The sequence below is a fragment of the Rhinoraja longicauda genome, chromosome 8 (assembly GCF_053455715.1).
Source record: "Rhinoraja longicauda isolate Sanriku21f chromosome 8, sRhiLon1.1, whole genome shotgun sequence".
Taxonomy (NCBI): domain Eukaryota; kingdom Metazoa; phylum Chordata; class Chondrichthyes; order Rajiformes; family Arhynchobatidae; genus Rhinoraja; species Rhinoraja longicauda.
Genome location: NC_135960.1, coordinates 211785 through 230000, shown reverse-complemented (window position 1 = coordinate 230000; position 18216 = coordinate 211785). Strand labels below are relative to the sequence as shown.

Below are 18216 nucleotides of genomic sequence, written 5' to 3'. Positions count from 1 at the left end.
ACAGCTCCCCACCCCCCAGACAGCTCTCCCCACCCCCCCCCCGACAGCTGCCCCCACCCCCCCCAGGACAGCTACCCCCACCCCCCCCAGGACAGCTCCCCCCTCCCCCCCAGACAACTCCCCCCCACCCCCCCAGACAGCTCCCCCCCACCCCCCCCAGACAGCTCCCCCCACCCCCCCCAGACACCTCCCCCCCCCCCAGACAGCTCCCCCCACCCCCCCCAGACAGCTCCCCCCCACCCCCCCCGACAGCTCCCTCACCCCCCCAGACAGCTCCCCCCACCCCCCTCGACAGCTCCCTCACCCCCCCGACAGCTTCCCCACCCCCCCAGACAGCTCCCCCCACCCCCCCGACAGCTCCCCCCACCCCCTGACAGCTCCCTCACCCCCCCCAGACAGCTCCCCCCACCCCCCTCGACAGCTCCCTCACCCCCAGACAGCTTCCCCCACCCCCCCAGACAGCTCCCCCCACCCCCTGACAGCTCCCTCACCCCCCCCAGACAGCTCCCCCCACCCCCCCTCGACAGCTCCCTCACCCCCCCAGACAGCTCCCCCACCCCCCAGACTGCTCCCCCCACCCCCTCGACAGCTTCCCCCACCCCCCCAGACAGCTCCCCCACCCCCCCAGACAGCTCCCCCACCCCCCCCCAGAGCTCCCCCCACCCCCTCGACAGCTTCCCCCACCCCCCCAGACAGCTCCCCCACCCCCCCCAGACAGCTCCCCCCACCCCCCTCGACAGCTCCCTCACCCCCCCCAGACAGCTCCCCCCACCCCCCTCGACAGCTCCTCACCCCCCAGACAGCTTCCCCCACCCCCCCAGACAGCTCCCCCCACCCCCCAGACAGTTCCCCCCACCCCCCAGACAGCTCCCCCCACCCCCTCGACAGCTTCCCCCACCCCCCCAGACAGCTCCCCCCACCCCCCCGACAGCTCCCCCCACCCCCCAGACAGCTCCCCCCACCCCCAGACAGCTCCCCCCACCCCCCAGACAGCTCCCCCACCCCCCAGACAGCTCCCCCCACCCCCCAGACAGCTCCCCCCCACCCCCCAGACAGCTCCCCCCACCCCAGGACAGCTGCTGCCTGTCTCGCTGAGTTACTCCAGCAATGTGTGTCTGGTGTAAACCAGCATCCTGGACTTCACCAACTTCCAGCCATACCCCTCCGAGCCCCTCTCTCCCCCCTGCACCCCTCCCCACCCGTACACGAGCCCCTCCCTACCCGTACACGAGCCCCTCTCTCTCCCGTACATGAGACCCCGTGTGTGTGTGTCTGTGTGTGTGGGTCTGTCTGTGTCTGCGTGTGTGTGTGTGTCTGTGTGTGTGTGTCTGTGTGTGTGTGTGTGTGTGTCTGTGTGTGTGTGTGTCTGTGTGTGTGGGTCTGTGTGTGTGTGGTCTGTCTGTGTGCGTGTGTGTGTGGGTCTGTCTGTGTCTGCGTGTGTGTGTGGGCGTGCTGTGCGCTACCTCTCTCTCTGCTTGTGTTCAGACCTGGAGCGGCAGAGTGTGGGTGTGTGTGTGTGTGGGTCTGAGTGTATCTGTGTGTGTGTGCGTGTGTGTGTCTGTGTGCGTGTGTGTGTCTGTGTGTGAGGGTCTGTGTGTGTGTGTGTCTGGGGGTGTCTGTGAGTCTGTGTGTGGGCGTGCTGTGTGGCAGAGTGCGTGTGGGTCTGTGTGTGTGGGCGTGTGTGTGGGTCTGTCTGTGTGCGTGTGTGTGTGGGCGTGCTGTGCTCTACCCCTCTCTCCCCTTGTGTTCCAGACCTGGAGCGGCAGTGTGTGGGTGTGTGTGTGTGTGTGTGTGTGTGGGTCTGTGTGTGTGCGTGTGGGTCTGTGTGTGTGCGTGTGGGTCTGTGTGTGTGCGTGTGGGTCTGTGTGTGTGTGTGTGGGTCTGTGTGTGTGTGTGTGTGTGTGTGGGCCTGTGTGTGTGTGTGTGTCTGGGTCTGTGTGTGTGGGTGTGTATGTGTGTGTGTGTGTGTGTGGGTCTGTGTGTGTGTGTCTGTGGGTCTGTGTGTGTGTGTGTGTGTGTGTGGGGTCTGTGTGTGTGGGTGTGTATGTGTGTGTGTGTGTGTGTGTGGGTCTGTGTGTGTGTGTGTGGGTGTCTGTGTGTGGGTGTGTATGTGTGGGTCTGTGTGTGTGTGTGTGGGTCTGTGTGTGTGTGTGTGTGTGTGTGTGTGTGGGTGTGTGTGTGTGTGGGTGTCTGTGTGTGGGTGTGTATGTGTGGGTCTGTGTGTGTGTGTGTGTGGGCCTGTGTGTGTGTGTGTCTGGGTCTCTGTGTGTGTGTGTGTGGGTCTGTGTGTGTGTGTGTGTGGGTGTGTCTGTGTGTGGGTGTCTGTGTGTGGGTGTGTATGTGTGGGTCTGTGTGTGTGTGTGTGGGTCTGTGTGTGTGTGTGTGGGTGTGTGTGTGTGTGTGTGTGTGTGTGTGTGTCTGTGTGTGTGTGTGTGTGTGTGGGGTGTGTGTGTGTGTGTGTGTGTGTCTGTGTGTGTGTGTGTGTGTGGGTGTGTGTGGGTCTGTGTGGGTGGGTGTGTGTGTGTGTGTGTGTGTGTGGGTCTGTGTGTGTGTGTGTGTGTGTGTGTCTGTGTGTGTGTGTGTGTGTGTGTGTGTGTCTGTGTGTGGGTGTGCTGTGCTCTACCCCTCTCTCTCCTTGTGTTCCAGACCTGGAGAGGCAGAGTGCACACAGTGAGCCTGAGGAGGCGTTTGCCAGGGACCTGGCTGAGTTTCCATCGGTGGATGATCTGAGTGGTGAGGGAGCCCGTCTCACGGCGTTGTCCCCCAGCTCGCGGCCCATCCTGGTGCTGTCGCTCCGGACACGGCCGTCTTCACCGACGCTCTCACCTCCCCCCTGCACTTTGTGAACTCGCACTTCAACGGGAGCCAGGCGAGGCGAGTCGAGCCGCCAACACTGGGGGCAGCACTGCAGGGCTTCAGTGAGGAGATGGTGGCTTCTACCCTTAGCACTGTGGTGTGTAACACCCTGACCTCCCTCCTCTCCGGCCACCTGACTGACAGCCGTACGCACAGCTCCGAGCTGCTGCCTGCACTGCCTGACCACAGCCCGCACCTCCACACAGCGGCCGTGGGGCTGGGACTGTCAGAGCCACCGCCACAGGAAGAGCTGGATGACTTTGAGCTGCTCGACCAGGGGGAGCTGGAGCAGATGGACACAGAGCTGGGGCTGGACGAGGGAGCCGAGACACCACCTCACCGGGCACTGAGGCCGGACCACAGGACCAGAGCTAGTGATACTGACCGCCCGCATTTGGTCAGAGCATGGCCGGAGACTAGCATGTATCCCCAGCCCCCCCCCCACTGTATGGCCCCAGCCCCCCCCACTGTATGGCCCCAGCCCCCCCACTGTATCCCCAGCCCCCCCACTGTATGGCCCCAGCCCCCCCCCCACTGTATGTCCCCAGCCCCCCCACTGTGTCCCCAGCCCCCCCACTGTATGGCCCCAGCCCCCACTGTATGTCCCCAGCCCCCCCCACTGTATGGCCCCAGCCCCCCCACTGTATGGCCCCAGCCCCCCACTGTATGGCCCCAGCCCCCCCCCCACTGTATGGCCCCAGCCCCCCCACTGTATCCCCAGCCCCCCCCCACTGTGTCCCCAGCCCCCCCACTGTGTCCCCAGCCCCCCCCCCCCCACTGTATGGCCCCAGCCCCCCCCACTGTATGTCCCCAGTCCCCCCCCACTGTGGCCCCCAGCCCCCCACTGTATGTCCCCAGTCCCCCACTGTGCGGCCCCGGCCCATAACTGTAGCTCCTCTCCTGCCCCCTGTGTGTGTGTGGGCCTGTCTCCGCACGTGACTCCGCTCCCCAGTGTCGTTGCCCCGCTCCCCAGTGTCGTTGCCCCGCTCCCCAGTGTCGTTGCCCCGCTCCCCAGTGTCGTTGCCCCGCTCCCCAGTGTCGTTGCCCCGCTCCCCAGTGTCGTTGCCCCGCTCCCCAGTGTCGTTGCCCCGCTCCCCAGTCATTGCCCGCTCCCCAGTGTCGTTGCCCCGCTCCCCAGTGTCGTTGCCCCGCTCCCCAGTGTCGTTGCCCCGCTCCCCAGTGTCGTTGCCCCGCTCCCCAGTGTCGGTGCCCCGCTCCCCAGTGTCCTTGCCCCGCTCCCCAGTGTCGATACTCCGCTCCCCAGTGTCGATACCCCGCTCCCCAGTGTCGTTGCCCCGCTCCCCAGTGTCGTTGCCCCGCTCCCCAGTGTCCTTGCCCCGCTCCCCAGTGTCCTTGCCCCGCTCCCCAGTGTCGTTGCCCCGCTCCCCAGTGTCGATACCCCGCTCCCCAGTGTCGTTGCCCCGCTCCCCAGTGTCGTTGCCCCGCTCCCCAGTGTCGTTGCCCCGCTCCCCATTGTCGTTGCCCCACTCCCCAGTGTTGCGGCCCCGTTCCCTGTGGGTGACACTGGCCCCCAGTCCCGTGTCGTGGTATCGGTCAGTGCGTCCGTTTGTCAGTGCATCCAATATCCCCCCCGTCTGTCTGCTTCCCCACCCCTCAGTGTCCCCTCACCCCCCCCCCCCCCCCCCCGTGTCCCAGCCCCCATCTCACGGCCTGGTCCCCCTCCACCCCACACTTGAGCTGTGAGGGACCAGACTGTCCAATGGGCCCGGTCCAAGCCTCGTCCCGACGGGGTGGCTGGGAGGTCGGGGTCTGAGGTAAACAGGCGGCCCTACAACCAAGGGGGACGGGTGGTCCCACAGCCTGAGAGGGGGGGCTGCTGCCTCTGGTCCCCGATCTCACTGCTCCTGCAGAAGACCTCGGCCCAGGGTCGGGAACAGAGCCACCGGCCAGCCTGGGACCAGGAACTGTGGGACCGGGATCGGGAACTGTGGGACCGGGATTGGGAACTCCAGCACACGTTCTGGGATCGGGAACTGTGGGACCGGGATCGGGAACTGTGGGACCGGGAACTGTGGGACCAGGATCGGGAACTGTGGGACCGGGATTGGGAACTCCAGCACAGGTTCTGGGATCGGGAACTGTAGGACTGGGATCGGGAACTGTGGGACCGGGAACTGTGGGACCAGGACCGGGAACTCCAGCACAGGTTCTGGGATCGGGAACTGTAGGACTGGGATCGGGAACTGTGGGACCGGGAACTGTGGGACCAGGACCGGGAACTCCAGCACAGGTTCTGGGATCGGCCGTTCTGGGCCTGGGAGAGCGATCAGTAATTCGGGAGCTCAGGCAGCGATCGAGAGTTCCGTGGACACGGTCGGATTAGGAATGCTGGGGCGTGGGATTGTAAACGGGAAGCCCGGATACTGGAACGTGGAGCCCTGGCTGGGAAAGATCCAGGGTAAACACAGAAAAAAGGTGCAGGAGGAGGCCACCTATATGCTTTCAAGAGTGAGCTAGATAGAGCTCTTAAAGATAGCGGAGTCAGGGTGTATGGGCAGAGGGCAGGAACTGATTGAGAATGATCAGCCATGATCACATTGAATGGCGGTGCTGGCTCGAAGGGCAGAATGGCCTCCTCCTGCACCTATTGTCATTCAGCCCTTCGAGCCAGCACCACCATTCAATGTGATCATGGCTGATCATTCTCAATCAGTACCCCATTCCTGCCTTCTCCCCGTATCCTTTGATCCCGTTAGCCCTAAGAGCTAAATCCATCTCTCGAAAACATCCAGTGAATCGGCCGCCACTGCCTCCTGCGGCAGAGAATCCCTCAGATTCACAACTCTCTGCGTGGAAACGTGTTTCCTCATCTGACGGGGGAGTAGGATGCTGCCTGTGGGGGGCAGGCCGGTCACTGCGGGGGGGGGGGGGGCAGGCGGTCACTGGGGGGGGCAGGCAGTCACGGGGGGGGGCAGGTGGTCACTGGGGGGGGGCAGGCGGTCACGGGGGGGGCAGGCAGTCACGGGGGGGAGCAGGCGGTCACTGGGGGGGGGGGCAGGTGGTCACTGGGGGGGGGGGCAGGCCGGTCACTGGGGGGGGGGCAGGCCGGTCACTGGGGGGGGCAGGCAGTCACGGGGGGGAGCAGGCGGTCACTGGGGGGGGCAGGCGGTCACTGGGGGGGGAAGCAGGCGGTCACTGGGGAAGCAGGCGGTCACTGGGGGGGGAGCAGGCGGTCACTGGGGGGGGGAGCAGGCGGTCACTGGGGGGGAGCAGGCGGTCACTGGGGGGGGAGCAGGCGGTCACTGGGGGGGGGAGCAGGCGGTCACTGGGGGGGGCAGGCGGTCACTGGGGGGGGCAGGCGGTCACTGGGGGGGGGGGAGCAGGCGGTCACTGGGGGGGGCAGGCGGTCACTGGGGGGGGGAGCAGGCGGTCACTGGGGGGGGGTAGGCAGTGCGCGTGAGCCTCGCTCTAGGACTGCCCTGGACACTGGTTGCAGGTTAATGGTTTTATTTAAATGTTCTTGTGAAATACTGTTTTCAGTGTAATATAAAATAATTATTTAATGTTTATTCATGTTTACATCCGAGAGAGGGATCAGTAAACAGCTGTTGTGCATTCTGTCCCCTTCCCCCCTCCCCATCTCTGTCCCCTTCCCCCCCTCCCCATCTCTCCCCTTCCCCCCCTCCCCATCTCTCTCCCCATCTCTGTCCCCTTCCCCCCTCCCCATCTCTGTCCCCTTCCCCCCCTCCCCATCTCTCTCCCCTTCCCCCCTCCCCATCTCTCTCCCCATCTCTGTCCCCTTCCCCCCTCCCCATCTCTGTCCCCTTCCCCCCCTCCCCATCTCTCTCCCCTTCCCCCCCTCCCCATCTCTCTCCCCATCTCTGTCCCCTTCCCCCCCTCCCCATCTCTGTCCCCATCTCTGTCCCCTTCCCCCCTCTCTCTCCTCTTCCCCCGTCTTCCCATCTCCCTCTCCCCTTCCCTTCTCTCGCTCCCACTCCCTTGCCCGCCCCCTCTGGCTCCCACATCCCCCCCTCCCTTGTTCTCGGTGGACCGGGTGCATCAGACCCACTATAGGGGTGATGTTAGGTGGTCACTAAGGGGGAGATTCTTGGGAATGGTGCTGGCTGGGACAGTGAGGCCACTTTGTAATGAGTGGGAGCTAGGTCCTTGGACATAGTTCACCGTACAACCCGGTTATTAAATTAAACATATTTATTGATCTAATCAGCTAGGCAGTACAGATAAACAAGCCTTCCCATCTCGCCACCTGCTTGTAACTGGACATAATCTGCTGTCAATATACAAGCATTTTTCTACTTAAATGTAGTAAAGAATGTGTTTGTGAACAAATCACACGGCTCAGCATTTCCTTTCTCAAACCTAAAGGGGACGTTATGTGAGTGGGGATTGTCAGCACTGTGGTCCGGTCCGATGTGGAGAAAATAGGCTGATGAGCAGAGAATTCAAGGAAGTCCTCCGAATGAGGAAGACCTAAAAGGAAACCATTCCCTTTGGTGGAAGTCAGTGCTGTCGGTCCGAAGTTTGACCGCTCCTCCTGCAACTACGTAGGTTTTCTCCGGATGCTCCCACATTCCAAAGGCATACAGGCCTGTAGGTTAATTGGCTTCTGTAAATTGTCATGTGTAGAATAACTGGTGTATGGGTCAGTATGGAATCGGTGGGCTGAAGGGCCTGTTTCCACACTCTAACTCTAAAATAAACTAAACCTTCCTATAGTACAATATTTCCAAGTGCAGTCTAACCAATGTGCACTGCAGATGTTGGTTGAAACCGAAGATGGACACAAAAAGCTGGAGTAACTCAGCCGGGACAGGCAGCTTCTCTGGAGAAGGAATGGGTGACCCTTCTTCAGTCTGAAAGGTCACCCATTCCTTCTCTCCAGATGCTCCTGTCCCGCTGAGTTACTCCAGCACTTTGTGCCTATCTTGGGTGTAAAGTAGTATCTGCAGTTCCTTCCTACATGTGACATTAAGTGCCCACACCACTAATTTTTGTGTCCTACATATTTCCCAATCACCATATAAACGGCTCCAATCTGAAAAGCAATCCTCCACTTCAAACCACCCATCCAATTATCCAACTCAAACTGGATTCTAAATTTGTGGAGCGGCCGGCCATGCAGTATCTTGTCAAAAGCCCAACTAACGTCATTGACTATGTCTACTGCCCTGCTCTGTCACCTCAAATAACTCACTTATGCATTATAATTTCCCATGCACAACTGCATGCTGACTATCCCAATCAATCCTCCCCTTTCCAAATGCAAGTAAATCTATTCCATTCCAGTAACTTTCCCAGCATTGATTTAAGACCCACGAGCCTGTGGTCTCCTGCCTTGATCTTGTAGCACTTCTTAAAGGCACCTCAGCCATCCTCCAGTCCTAGCCCCTTGGCTAATTAATAGTCATTGAGCTTCATTCCAACATGTCCGTGTTTAATGGGCTCTTGAAGGGCCAATATCCTTCCAAACCGTTCCAATCTAGGTACATATCCTGGTGTCTTAACTGTTGCAATTGTATCCAGCTTTAATCACTTCCACCCAAAATAATTGATATAAATAACAAGAAATGATGGACCCAGCATCACTCCATGATCCAGAAATGTTCTCGACCTGTCTGGCCCCAGGGATTTATTCATCTTTATGGATGATGTAGAAAGTGGAGAAAGAGACACCACGCGGCCAAATACAAATGAGAAGAATATCTGCAATGAACAAATTCAAAACTCAAGCACTTTTGAGGATATCACTGAACTCCCCCTTGCAGTTGTGCTGCCCACCACCCTACCTGCTGTGCTGCTCATGTTACACGCTGTGCGTACATGTCTATGTTACATGCTGTGCGTACATGTCTGTTACATGCTGTGCGTATGTCTGTTCCATGCTGTGCGTACATGTCTATGTTACATGCTCCTCGTACCAACATCCTCTCCCCCCCACATCCAAACACCTCCAACCACGAGCAAATTTCCCGCAAGAACTTTCGTTTCATTCCAGTTGAGAGGTGACCGGTGGAAAAGGTTGTTGCTACGTTCCCGAATCTTTTCCCTAAGCTGCCTGACCCGAGGGCTTCCAGTAGTTTCCAGTCAACTTCTGCAATGCTTGGATTTCTGTGAGAAGGAAATAGTGCATTGGGAACAGTTCCCTGGCTTGGTATTACGTCCTTCCCCAAACCGGGTCTGGGTGAGCACATCACCTTCTCTTGCATGAAGGTCAGGGTGAGGGCTGACCACAAGCACCAGAGGGCAATCTCCAGTCACTCTGGACAGTCTCCTCCACACAAGCAAGGCATGCCAGGGGCCTGCTCTCCCCATTACAACCATTGTTCAGTTTTGTGTCTCGATGGCAAATGAAAAGCCGGAGATGGTTGTCGTTTTGTTAAACTTTAATTAGCTGCTTTGATGACGTACACATGAGATATTCCCAGTCGGCGTTCACTGATCCTTTAACTCCCGGAGGCGGCGGATGGCTGACTTCACAGTGACAGCTGAGGTGGTGCTGGGAAGGGAAAGACAAGACCATTAGAGAGAGGCAGACACCATCGTTCCCCCAGCCAGGCCCCACCCTGAACATTCAGTGCAAATGGTCACAGACATGCTGGGCAGAGGCCCATCTCCTCCTGTGGCCGATTGCCAGCACACCAAAGTACTTCTCAACCACCAGTATGCGTTAAGGTTCTTTATTCCATAGAAAAATAGGTGCAGGAGTAGACCATTCGGCCCTTCGAGCCAGCACCGCCATTCAATATGATCATGGCTGATGATCCACAATCAGTACCCCGCTCCTGCTTTCTCCCCATATCCCTTGATTCCGCTAAAAAGAGCTATATCTAACTCTCTCTTGAAAACATCTAGTGAATTGGCCTCCACTGCCTTCTGTGGCAGAGAATTCCACAAATTCACAACTGTCTGGATGAAGACATTTTTCCACGTCTCAGTCCTAAATGGCTGACCCCTTATTCTTAAACTGTGACCCCTGGTTCTGAACTCCCTCAACATCGGGAACATCTTTCCTGCATCTGGCCTGTCCAATCCTTTTAAGAATTTTATACGTCTCTAAAAGATCCCCTCTCATCCTTCTAAATTCCAGTGAACACAAGCCCAGTTTACCCATTCTTTCTCCCCATATCTTTTGGATTCATTCTTTCATGTCAGTCCTGTCATCCCGGGAATTAACCTGGTGAACGAGATCTGCACTCCCACAATAGCAATAATTCCTCAAATTAGGAGACCAAAATTGCACACAATACTCCAGGTGCGGTCTCACCTACAACTGCCTTGTTCCTAAATTCAAATCCTCTTGCAATGAAGGCCAACGTGCCATTAGCCTTCTTCACTGCCTGCGGTACCTGCATGCTTACTTTCAGTGGCTGATGTACAAGCGCACTCAGGTCTCGTTGCACCTCCCCTTTTCCTAATCTGACACCATTCAGATAATTCAGTCCGACTACATTCTATCTCTGTCCCGCCCATTCCTGACATCAGTCTAAAGAGGGGTCACGGAGGTGGCAGCAGAATCACGTACAATTATGTGCCAGGGGGATTTTCACTGGCATGAATTAGGGATAGGCATGGTTCTAATGCAGGAAAACTAGCTTAGCACAGCTGGTAAAAAGGCTGGCATGGACACTGTGGGCCGAAGGTCCAGTTTCTGAGGGTACGACCCCATCTACCCAACCTACTCCCCTTAATTTTATATCCCCCCCCCCCCCCCACCAAGGTCTGAGATAAGCAAACCCTGCCCGTCTGATCTCTCCTCATCCCTGGCATCTCCCGGTGTACAGGTCCTACCAGCTGCAGTGACCACATTGCCTTTGTGCTGTTCCCCGCACTGCACAGCTGGAGTGGTGCTCGGACTCAACTACTTTGGGTCACTGAGTCCATACATTATCAACCCCCCTTTACACTAATTCCACACGGAACTGTTGGCACATTTCACCTACACACATTGGACAATTTATAGCCATTTAAGCTCCAATCTGCACATCTTTGGAAGTGACAGGAAACCAGAGCACCTCCACATAGAAGCCCCTTATCCCAGCAATAAATCTAGGAAATCCACGTGCATCTAATTCCAATGTTAGCACGGTGGTGCGCACCTACCCCGAGCCCGACACTGTCAAAGCCAGCAGCCCAGGGAGGGCCGAATGGCCTCCTCCTGCACCTCTTGTCTATTGGCAGAGTACTTACTACAGGGTGAGAGTCTGCATGGGGGCAAAGGCCAGAGGTAGACAGCAGGCTTTAGAGGCACAGCATGGAAACAGGCCATTCAGCCCACCGAGTCACACTGTCCAGTGATCGGTAGTACACTCGTACTACCCTACACAACATTAGTGTTATGGGAGAAGGCAGTGGGAAGAGTGAGGAGCCTACTGCCAGCTGAGGCTCTGCTACGGCCCAGTGCCCAACGCTAAATACATCAAGGACAATTCTCTTTTAAAAAATATATCTGAATAATTCAGACGGGCATGCCAGATAAAACGCCAAAAAATGTCAGATTATCTAAAATTTTAAAGTGAGATGGGCAAGTGAAATGCAAGAAAAGACAGGCAGGTGACTAGCAGATTAAGGGATAACGCAGGCCACTGACAACTGTAAAACCAGAGCAGACACCAGAGATGTTGGCATTTTCAGAGGAATAGAGTACAAAGGCAGGTATCACAAAATGCTGGAGTAACTCAGCAGGTCAGGTAGCATCTCAGGAGAGAAGGAAAGGGTGACGTTTCGGGTCGAGACCTTTCTTCAGACTGAAGAAGGGTCTCAACCCAAAACGTCACCCATTCCTTCTCTCCTGAGATGCTGCCTGACCTGCTGAGTTACTCCAGCATTTTGTGATGCCTTCGATTTGTACCAGCATCTGCAGTTATTTTCCTAGAGTACAAAGGCAGGTAAATGACACTACACTGCTCAGCCACAACTGGTGTACTGGACCCCAGTGCTGCTTCACTGACTCCAAAGGCAGTGAGATCCCAGGGGACATGAGGAAGATTTCCTGGGACAACTCTAGGAATGAGGCATTTTAGCTGCTGGGTCAGACTGGAGTCTAGAAACGGAAAATAGGTGCAGGAGGACATTCGGCCCTTCAAGCCAGCACCGCCATTCATTGTGATCATGGCTGATCATCCACAATCAGTAACCTGTTCCTGCTTTTTCCCCATATCCCATGATTCCGTTAGCCCTAAGAGCTAAATCTAGCTCGCTCTTGAAAACATCCAGTGAATTGGCCTCCACTGCCTTCTGTGGCAGAGAATTCCACAGATTCACAACTCTGGGTAAAGACGTTTTTCCTCATCTCAGTCCCAAATGGCCTCTCCTTTATTCTTAAACTGTGACCCCTTGTTCTGGACTCCCCCAACATTGGGAACACGTGTCCAACCCCTTAATAATCTTATACGTTTCGATAAGATCCCCTCTCATCCTTCTAAATTCCAGTGTATACAAGCCTAGTCACTCCAGTCTTTCCACATATGACAGTCCCGCCATTCCGGGAATTAACCTAGTAAACCTACGCTGCACGCCCTCAATAGCAAGAATATCCTTCCTCAAATTTGGAGACCAAAACTGCACACAGTACTCCAGGTGCAGTCTCACTAGGGCCCTAGTACAACTGCAGAAGGTCCATGCCAACCAAGATGCCATTATGCACACCCCCGTCAGAGCGAGTAAAGATCACAATTTGTGAACAGATTAGAAGTAAAAGGTACATGTGGGACTTTTAAACCATTTATATTACACAAAGCAGCACAGAAACAGGCCCTTTGAGCCGGACACGATGCTAAATAGGATTGATCCCGTCTGCCCGCACGCACGCGATCCATATCCCTGTTTTGGATCCTTGTGGATGTGTGTGGGTGAGACATGAACAGTGTACACCCCCCGTATACACTCTCCACCACTTACTTGTAGACCCAGGCTCCCCCGGCCACAGTCTTCATGCAGGATCCACAATGCCAAATACCCACAGCTCGCCTCTTCATCTTGGTCTGTCAGGGAGACAAGAATCACCTTCAGTGAGAATGACTGGCATAACTTGCACAACTGGTGTGCTGAACAACCGGCAGCTCCAGCACCTTCCACAGAAACAAGGAAGACCTGTGTACACGGCATAACCCACAGAAACCAGGACCCGGCTACACCGCACAACCCAGAGACCAAACCCCCACCCTCCCACCCAAGCTTCAGCATCTTCCACAAACCAGGAGAGGACCCGTGTAGACAATAGACAATAGGTGCAGGAGTAGGCCATTCAGCCCTTCGAGCCAGCACCGCCATTCAATGCGATCATGGCTGATCACTCTCAATCAGTACCCCGTTCCTGCCTTCTCCCCATACCCCCTCACTCCGCTATCCTTAAGAGCTCTATCCAGCTCTCTCTTGAAAGCATCCAACGAACTGGTTTGTGTGGAGTGCCGTGTACACGGGTCCTCTCCTGGTTTGTGTGGATTGCCATGTACACGGGTCCTGGTTTGTGTGGATAGTGCCGTGTACCCGGGTGTACACGGCACTATCCACGGAAACCAGGACCCGTGTACACGGCACTATCCACAGAAACCAGGACCCGTGTACATGGCAATCCACACAAACCAGGAGAGGACCCGTGTACACGGCACTATCCACGGAAACCAGGACCCGTGTACACGGCACTATCCACACAAACCAGGACCCATGTACATGGCAATCCACACAAACCAGGAGAGGACCCGTGTACACGGCACTATCCACACAAACCAGGACCCGGGTACACGGCACTATCCACACAAACCAGGACCCATGTAGATTTTTTAGATTTAGAGATAGAGCGCAGAAACAGGCCCTTCCGCCCTCCGGGTCCAACGATCCCCGCACATTAACACTATCCTCCACACACTAGGGACAATTTTTACATTTGCCCAGCCAATTAACCTACAAACCTGCACGTGTGTACGGGTCCTGGTTTCTGTGGGTTGTGCCGTGTACACGGTTCGGCAGCACGGTGGCGCAGCGGTAGAGTTGCTGCCTTACAGCGAATGCAGCGCCGGAGACCCGGGTTCCATCCCAACTACGGGCGCCGTCTATACGGAGTTTGTACGTTCTCCCCGTGACCTGCGTGGGTTTTCTCTGAGATCTTCGGTTTCCTCCCACACTCCAAAGACGTACAGGTATGTATGTAGGTTAATTGACTGGGTAAATGTAAAAATTGTCCCTAGTGTGTATAGGATAGTGTTAGTGTGCGGGGATCGCTGGGCGGCGCGGACTCGGTGGGCCGAAGGGCCTGTTTCCGCGCTGTATCTCTAAAAAAAAATCTGAAGGGTCTCGAACCGAAACATCACCCATTCTTTCTCTCCAGAGATGCTGCCTGACCTGCTGAGTTACTCCAGCTTTTTGTATCTACCTTCGATTTTAACCAACATCTGCAGTTGTTTTCCAACACGACACTATCCACAGAAACCAGGACCTGTGTACACGGCACAATCCACGGTCCAAACCCTTACCCTCCCACCCAAGCTCCAGTCAGAAAACCGTTGGCTTTTATCACAGAACCGGGGGTACAGTTTTACAAAGGGTCACCCAGAGATTCAAGTGTTTTGGAACTAGAGCAGCCGAAGCAAACAGATCCTCGGTGACCAAGGACAGATGCAGCAGAGACGGACACAAAATGCTGGACAAGCATTTGCAGCAGGACAAACAACAACTCTGGATGGAAGGGTCTCAACCCCTCATCTCAAGGGTCCTCAACCCAAAACATCACCCACTCCTATCCAGGTGGATCCAATGGATGAACCACTCTTGTATTCACTGGAATTTAGATGGATGAGAGGGGATCTTATACAAACATATAATTCTTAAGGGATTGGACAGGCTAGATGCAGGAAAAATGTTCCCGATGTTAGGGGAGTCCAGAACCAGGTGTCGTAGTTTAAGAATAAGGGGTCGGCCATTTAGGACTGATGAGGAAAAACTTTTTCACAGAGTTGTGAATCTGTGGAATTCTCTGCCATAGAAGGCAGTGGAGGCCAATACACCGGATGTTTTCAAGAGAGTGTTAGATTTGGCTCTTAGTGCTAATGGAATCAAAGGATATTGGGAGAAGGCAGGAACGGGGTGCTGATTTTGGATGATTAGCCATGATCATATTGCATGGCGGTGCTGGCTCCAAGGGCCGGCACCTATTTTCCTGTTTCTATGAATGGATCTGGTAAACACCAGGTAGGATATTTGGCACAAGGCTGCATGTGGCCTCAGGAGCTGCACCCATTCCATGTATTCCAGGGTTACTCACCTTCCCACAGAAGGAGCAGGTATACTTGGCGTGCTGACTGATCTCGATTTTCTTCACCATTTTACGGAGTGATGCTCCATATCTTGTGCCGTACTTGCCCACAATCCCCACTTTCTTCGTGCGTTTCGCCTGTCATAGATCAGCCATCAGTCAGACCCTGTCTCCCCCTCCCCAGATATCCCCCCCCCCCCCCACTGGACTGGGACCCCGTTACCCTCACCCCCTACCTACCCCACCCCGTTACCCTCACCCCCTACCTACCCCACCCCGTTACCCTCACCCCCTACCTACCCCACCCCGTTACCCTCACCCCCTACCTACCCCACCCCGTTACCCTCACCCCCTACCTACCCCACCCCGTTACCCTCACCCCCTACCTACCCCACCCCGTTACCCTCACCCCCTACCTACCCCACCCCGTTACCCTCACCCCCTACCTACCCCACCCCGTTACCCTCACCCCCTACCTACCCCACCCCGTTACCCTCACCCCGTTACCCTCACCCCCTACCTACCCCACCCCGTTACCCTCACCCCCTACCTACCCCACCCCGTTACCCTCACCCCCTACCTACCCCACCCCGTTACCCTCACCCCCTGTTACCCCCCTCCCCCTACCTACCCCACACCCTGTTACCCTCACCCCCTACCTACCCCACCCCCTGTTACCCTCACCCCCTACCTACCCCACCCCGTTACCCTCACCCCCTACCTACCCCACACCCTGTTACCCCCCTCCCCACCCCCTGGACTGGGACCCCGACCCTCATCCCCCACTCTGTTCCCCCCCCCCCAAACTCTCCTCCCCGACTCGACCCCCCCCCCCCCAGACCCTTCTCCATCTCCCCTGATGACACCGACCCCTCCCCCCCCCCGGCCCAGTAACTGTTCCCCCGCCGCCTCGGTCCGCAGGCCCCGCTGGGATGGGCAGGGGAGGCGGTGCGACCGTGAGTGCAGAGCGGCGATGGGGTCGGATGGAGCTGGATGGGGTCGGACGACGAGGGTTGGGGCTGGATGGCGGCGGATGAGGGCGGATGGGGTCGGATGGGGCTGGATGGCGGCGGATGAGGGCGGATGGGGTCGGATGGGGCTGGATGGCGGCGGATGAGGGCGGATGGGGTCGGATGGGGCTGGATGGCGGCGGATGAGGGCGGATGGGGTCGGATGGGGCTGGATGGCGGCGGATGGGGGCCCGGGTCTCGGCGCCGCCGCTCACCATCGTCGCGGCTCCGGCAGAGAGGGCGGGGCGAGCCGCGCACGCGCAGTATCACACGATCGCGCATGCGCCGCCATCCTGCTGGATGTGACGTCAGTGATCGCCGCACGGCGTCGCGGTTGCTGGGCAACGGGACCGGAACCAGGAATTATCATATCATATCATATATATATACAGCCGGAAACAGGCCCTTTCGGCCCCCCAAGTCCGTGCCGCCCAGCGATCCCCGCACATTAACACTATCCTACACCCACTGGGGACATTTTTTACATTTACCCAGCCAATTAACCTACATACCCGTGACCTGTACGTCTTTGGAGTGTGGGAGGAAACCGAAGATCTCGGAGAAAACCCACGCAGGTCACGGGGAGAACGTACAAACTCCTTACAGACAGCACCCGTAGTCAGGATCGAACCTGAGTCTCCGGCGCTGCATTCGCTGTAAAGCAGCAACTCTACCGCTGCGCCACCGTGCCGCTGGGAGGCGGCGGGGCGCTCCCTCCCTCTTACCACCAAAGTGGATAACCTCACATTAAACTGCATCTGCCATGCATCCGCCCACTCACACAACCTGTCCAAGTCACCCTGCAACCTCATAGCATCTTCCTCACAGCTCACACTACCACCCAGCTTTGTATCATCTGCAAATTTGCTAATGGTACTTTTATCCAAGTCATTAATGTATATTGTAAATAGCTGGGGTCCCAGCACCAAGCCTTGCGGTACCCCACTGGTCACTGCCTGCCATTCTGAAAGGGACCCATTTATCCCCACTCTTTGCTTTCTGTCTGTCAATCAATTTTCTATCCATGTCAGTACCCTACCCCCAATACCATGTGCTCTAATTTTGCCCACTAATCTCCTATGTGGAACCTTGTCAAAGGCTTTCTGAAAGTCGAGGTACACCACATCCACTGACTCTCCCCAGTCAATTTTCCTGGTTACAACCTCAAAGAATTCCAGAAGATTAGTCAAGCATGATTTCCCCTTCGTAAATCCATGCTGACTCGGAACAATCCTGTTACTACTATCCAAATGCTCCGCAATTTCGTCTTTTATAATTGACTCCAGCATCTTCCCCACCACTGATGTCAGACTAACTGTTCTATAATTTCCCGTTTTCTCTCTCCCTCCTTTCTTTAAAAAGTGGGACAACATTAGCTACCCTCCAATCCACAGGAACTGATCCTGAATCTATAGAACATTGGAAAATGATCACCAATGCGTCCACAATTTCTAGCGCCACCTCCTTAAGTACTCTGGGATGCAGACCATCAGGCCCTGGGGATTTATCAGCCTTCAGTCTACCCAACACCATTTCCTGCCTAATGTGGATTTCCTTCAGTTCCTCCGTCACCCTAGGATCTCTGCCCACTAGAACATCTGGGAGATTGCTTGTATCTTCCTTAGTGAAGACAGATCCAAAGTACTGGTTCAACTCGTCTGCCATTTCCTTGTTTCCCATAATAAATTCCCCCGCTTCTGTCTTCAAGGGACCCACATTTGCCTTGACTATTTTTTTCCTCTTTACATACCTAAAAAAGCTTTTACTATCCTCCTTTATATTATTGGCTAGTTTACCCTCGTACCTCATCTTTTCTCCCCATATTGCCTTCTTAGTCATCTTCTGTTGCTCTTTAAAAGAGTCCCAATCCTCTGGCTTCCCACTCTTCTTTGCTTTGTTGTACTTCTGCTCTTTTATTTTTATGCTGTCCTTGACTTCCCTTGTCAGCCACGGGTGTCTCTTACTCCCCTTGGAATCTTTCCTCCTCTTTGGGATAAATTGATCATGCAACTTCTGCATTATTCCCAGGAATACCTGCCATTGCTGTTCCACCGTCTTCCCTGCTAGGGCCTTCTTCCAGTCAATTCTGGCCAACTCCTGCCTCATGCCTCTATAATCCCC

General features: G+C 56.1%; 2 protein-coding genes across 2 annotated transcripts in view; one reads left to right on the top strand and one right to left on the bottom strand.

Annotated features, from left to right (window-relative positions):
• The window catches only part of LOC144596122 (uncharacterized), a 38779-nt gene extending 29935 nt beyond the window's left edge, over positions 1-8844 (top strand). Inside the window, 5 exon segments of the mRNA XM_078404300.1 lie at positions 2647-2733; positions 2736-3611; positions 3830-4409; positions 4728-5275; positions 8834-8844. Coding sequence (XP_078260426.1) covers positions 2647-2733; positions 2736-3611; positions 3830-4409; positions 4728-5275; positions 8834-8844 — 2102 coding nt within the window.
• A 359-nt stretch (positions 8845-9203) lies between these two features.
• On the bottom strand, positions 9204-16423 carry rpl37a (ribosomal protein L37a). The gene is made up of 4 exons (XM_078403239.1): positions 16311-16423; positions 15095-15223; positions 12736-12818; positions 9204-9334 (listed from the first exon to the last, which is right to left on the bottom strand). The coding sequence occupies exons 1-4, from the start codon at positions 16311-16313 to the stop codon at positions 9271-9273; spliced, it is 279 nt and encodes a 92-aa protein (XP_078259365.1). The 5' UTR covers positions 16314-16423; the 3' UTR covers positions 9204-9270.
• Between the last annotated feature and the right edge of the window lie 1793 nt (positions 16424-18216).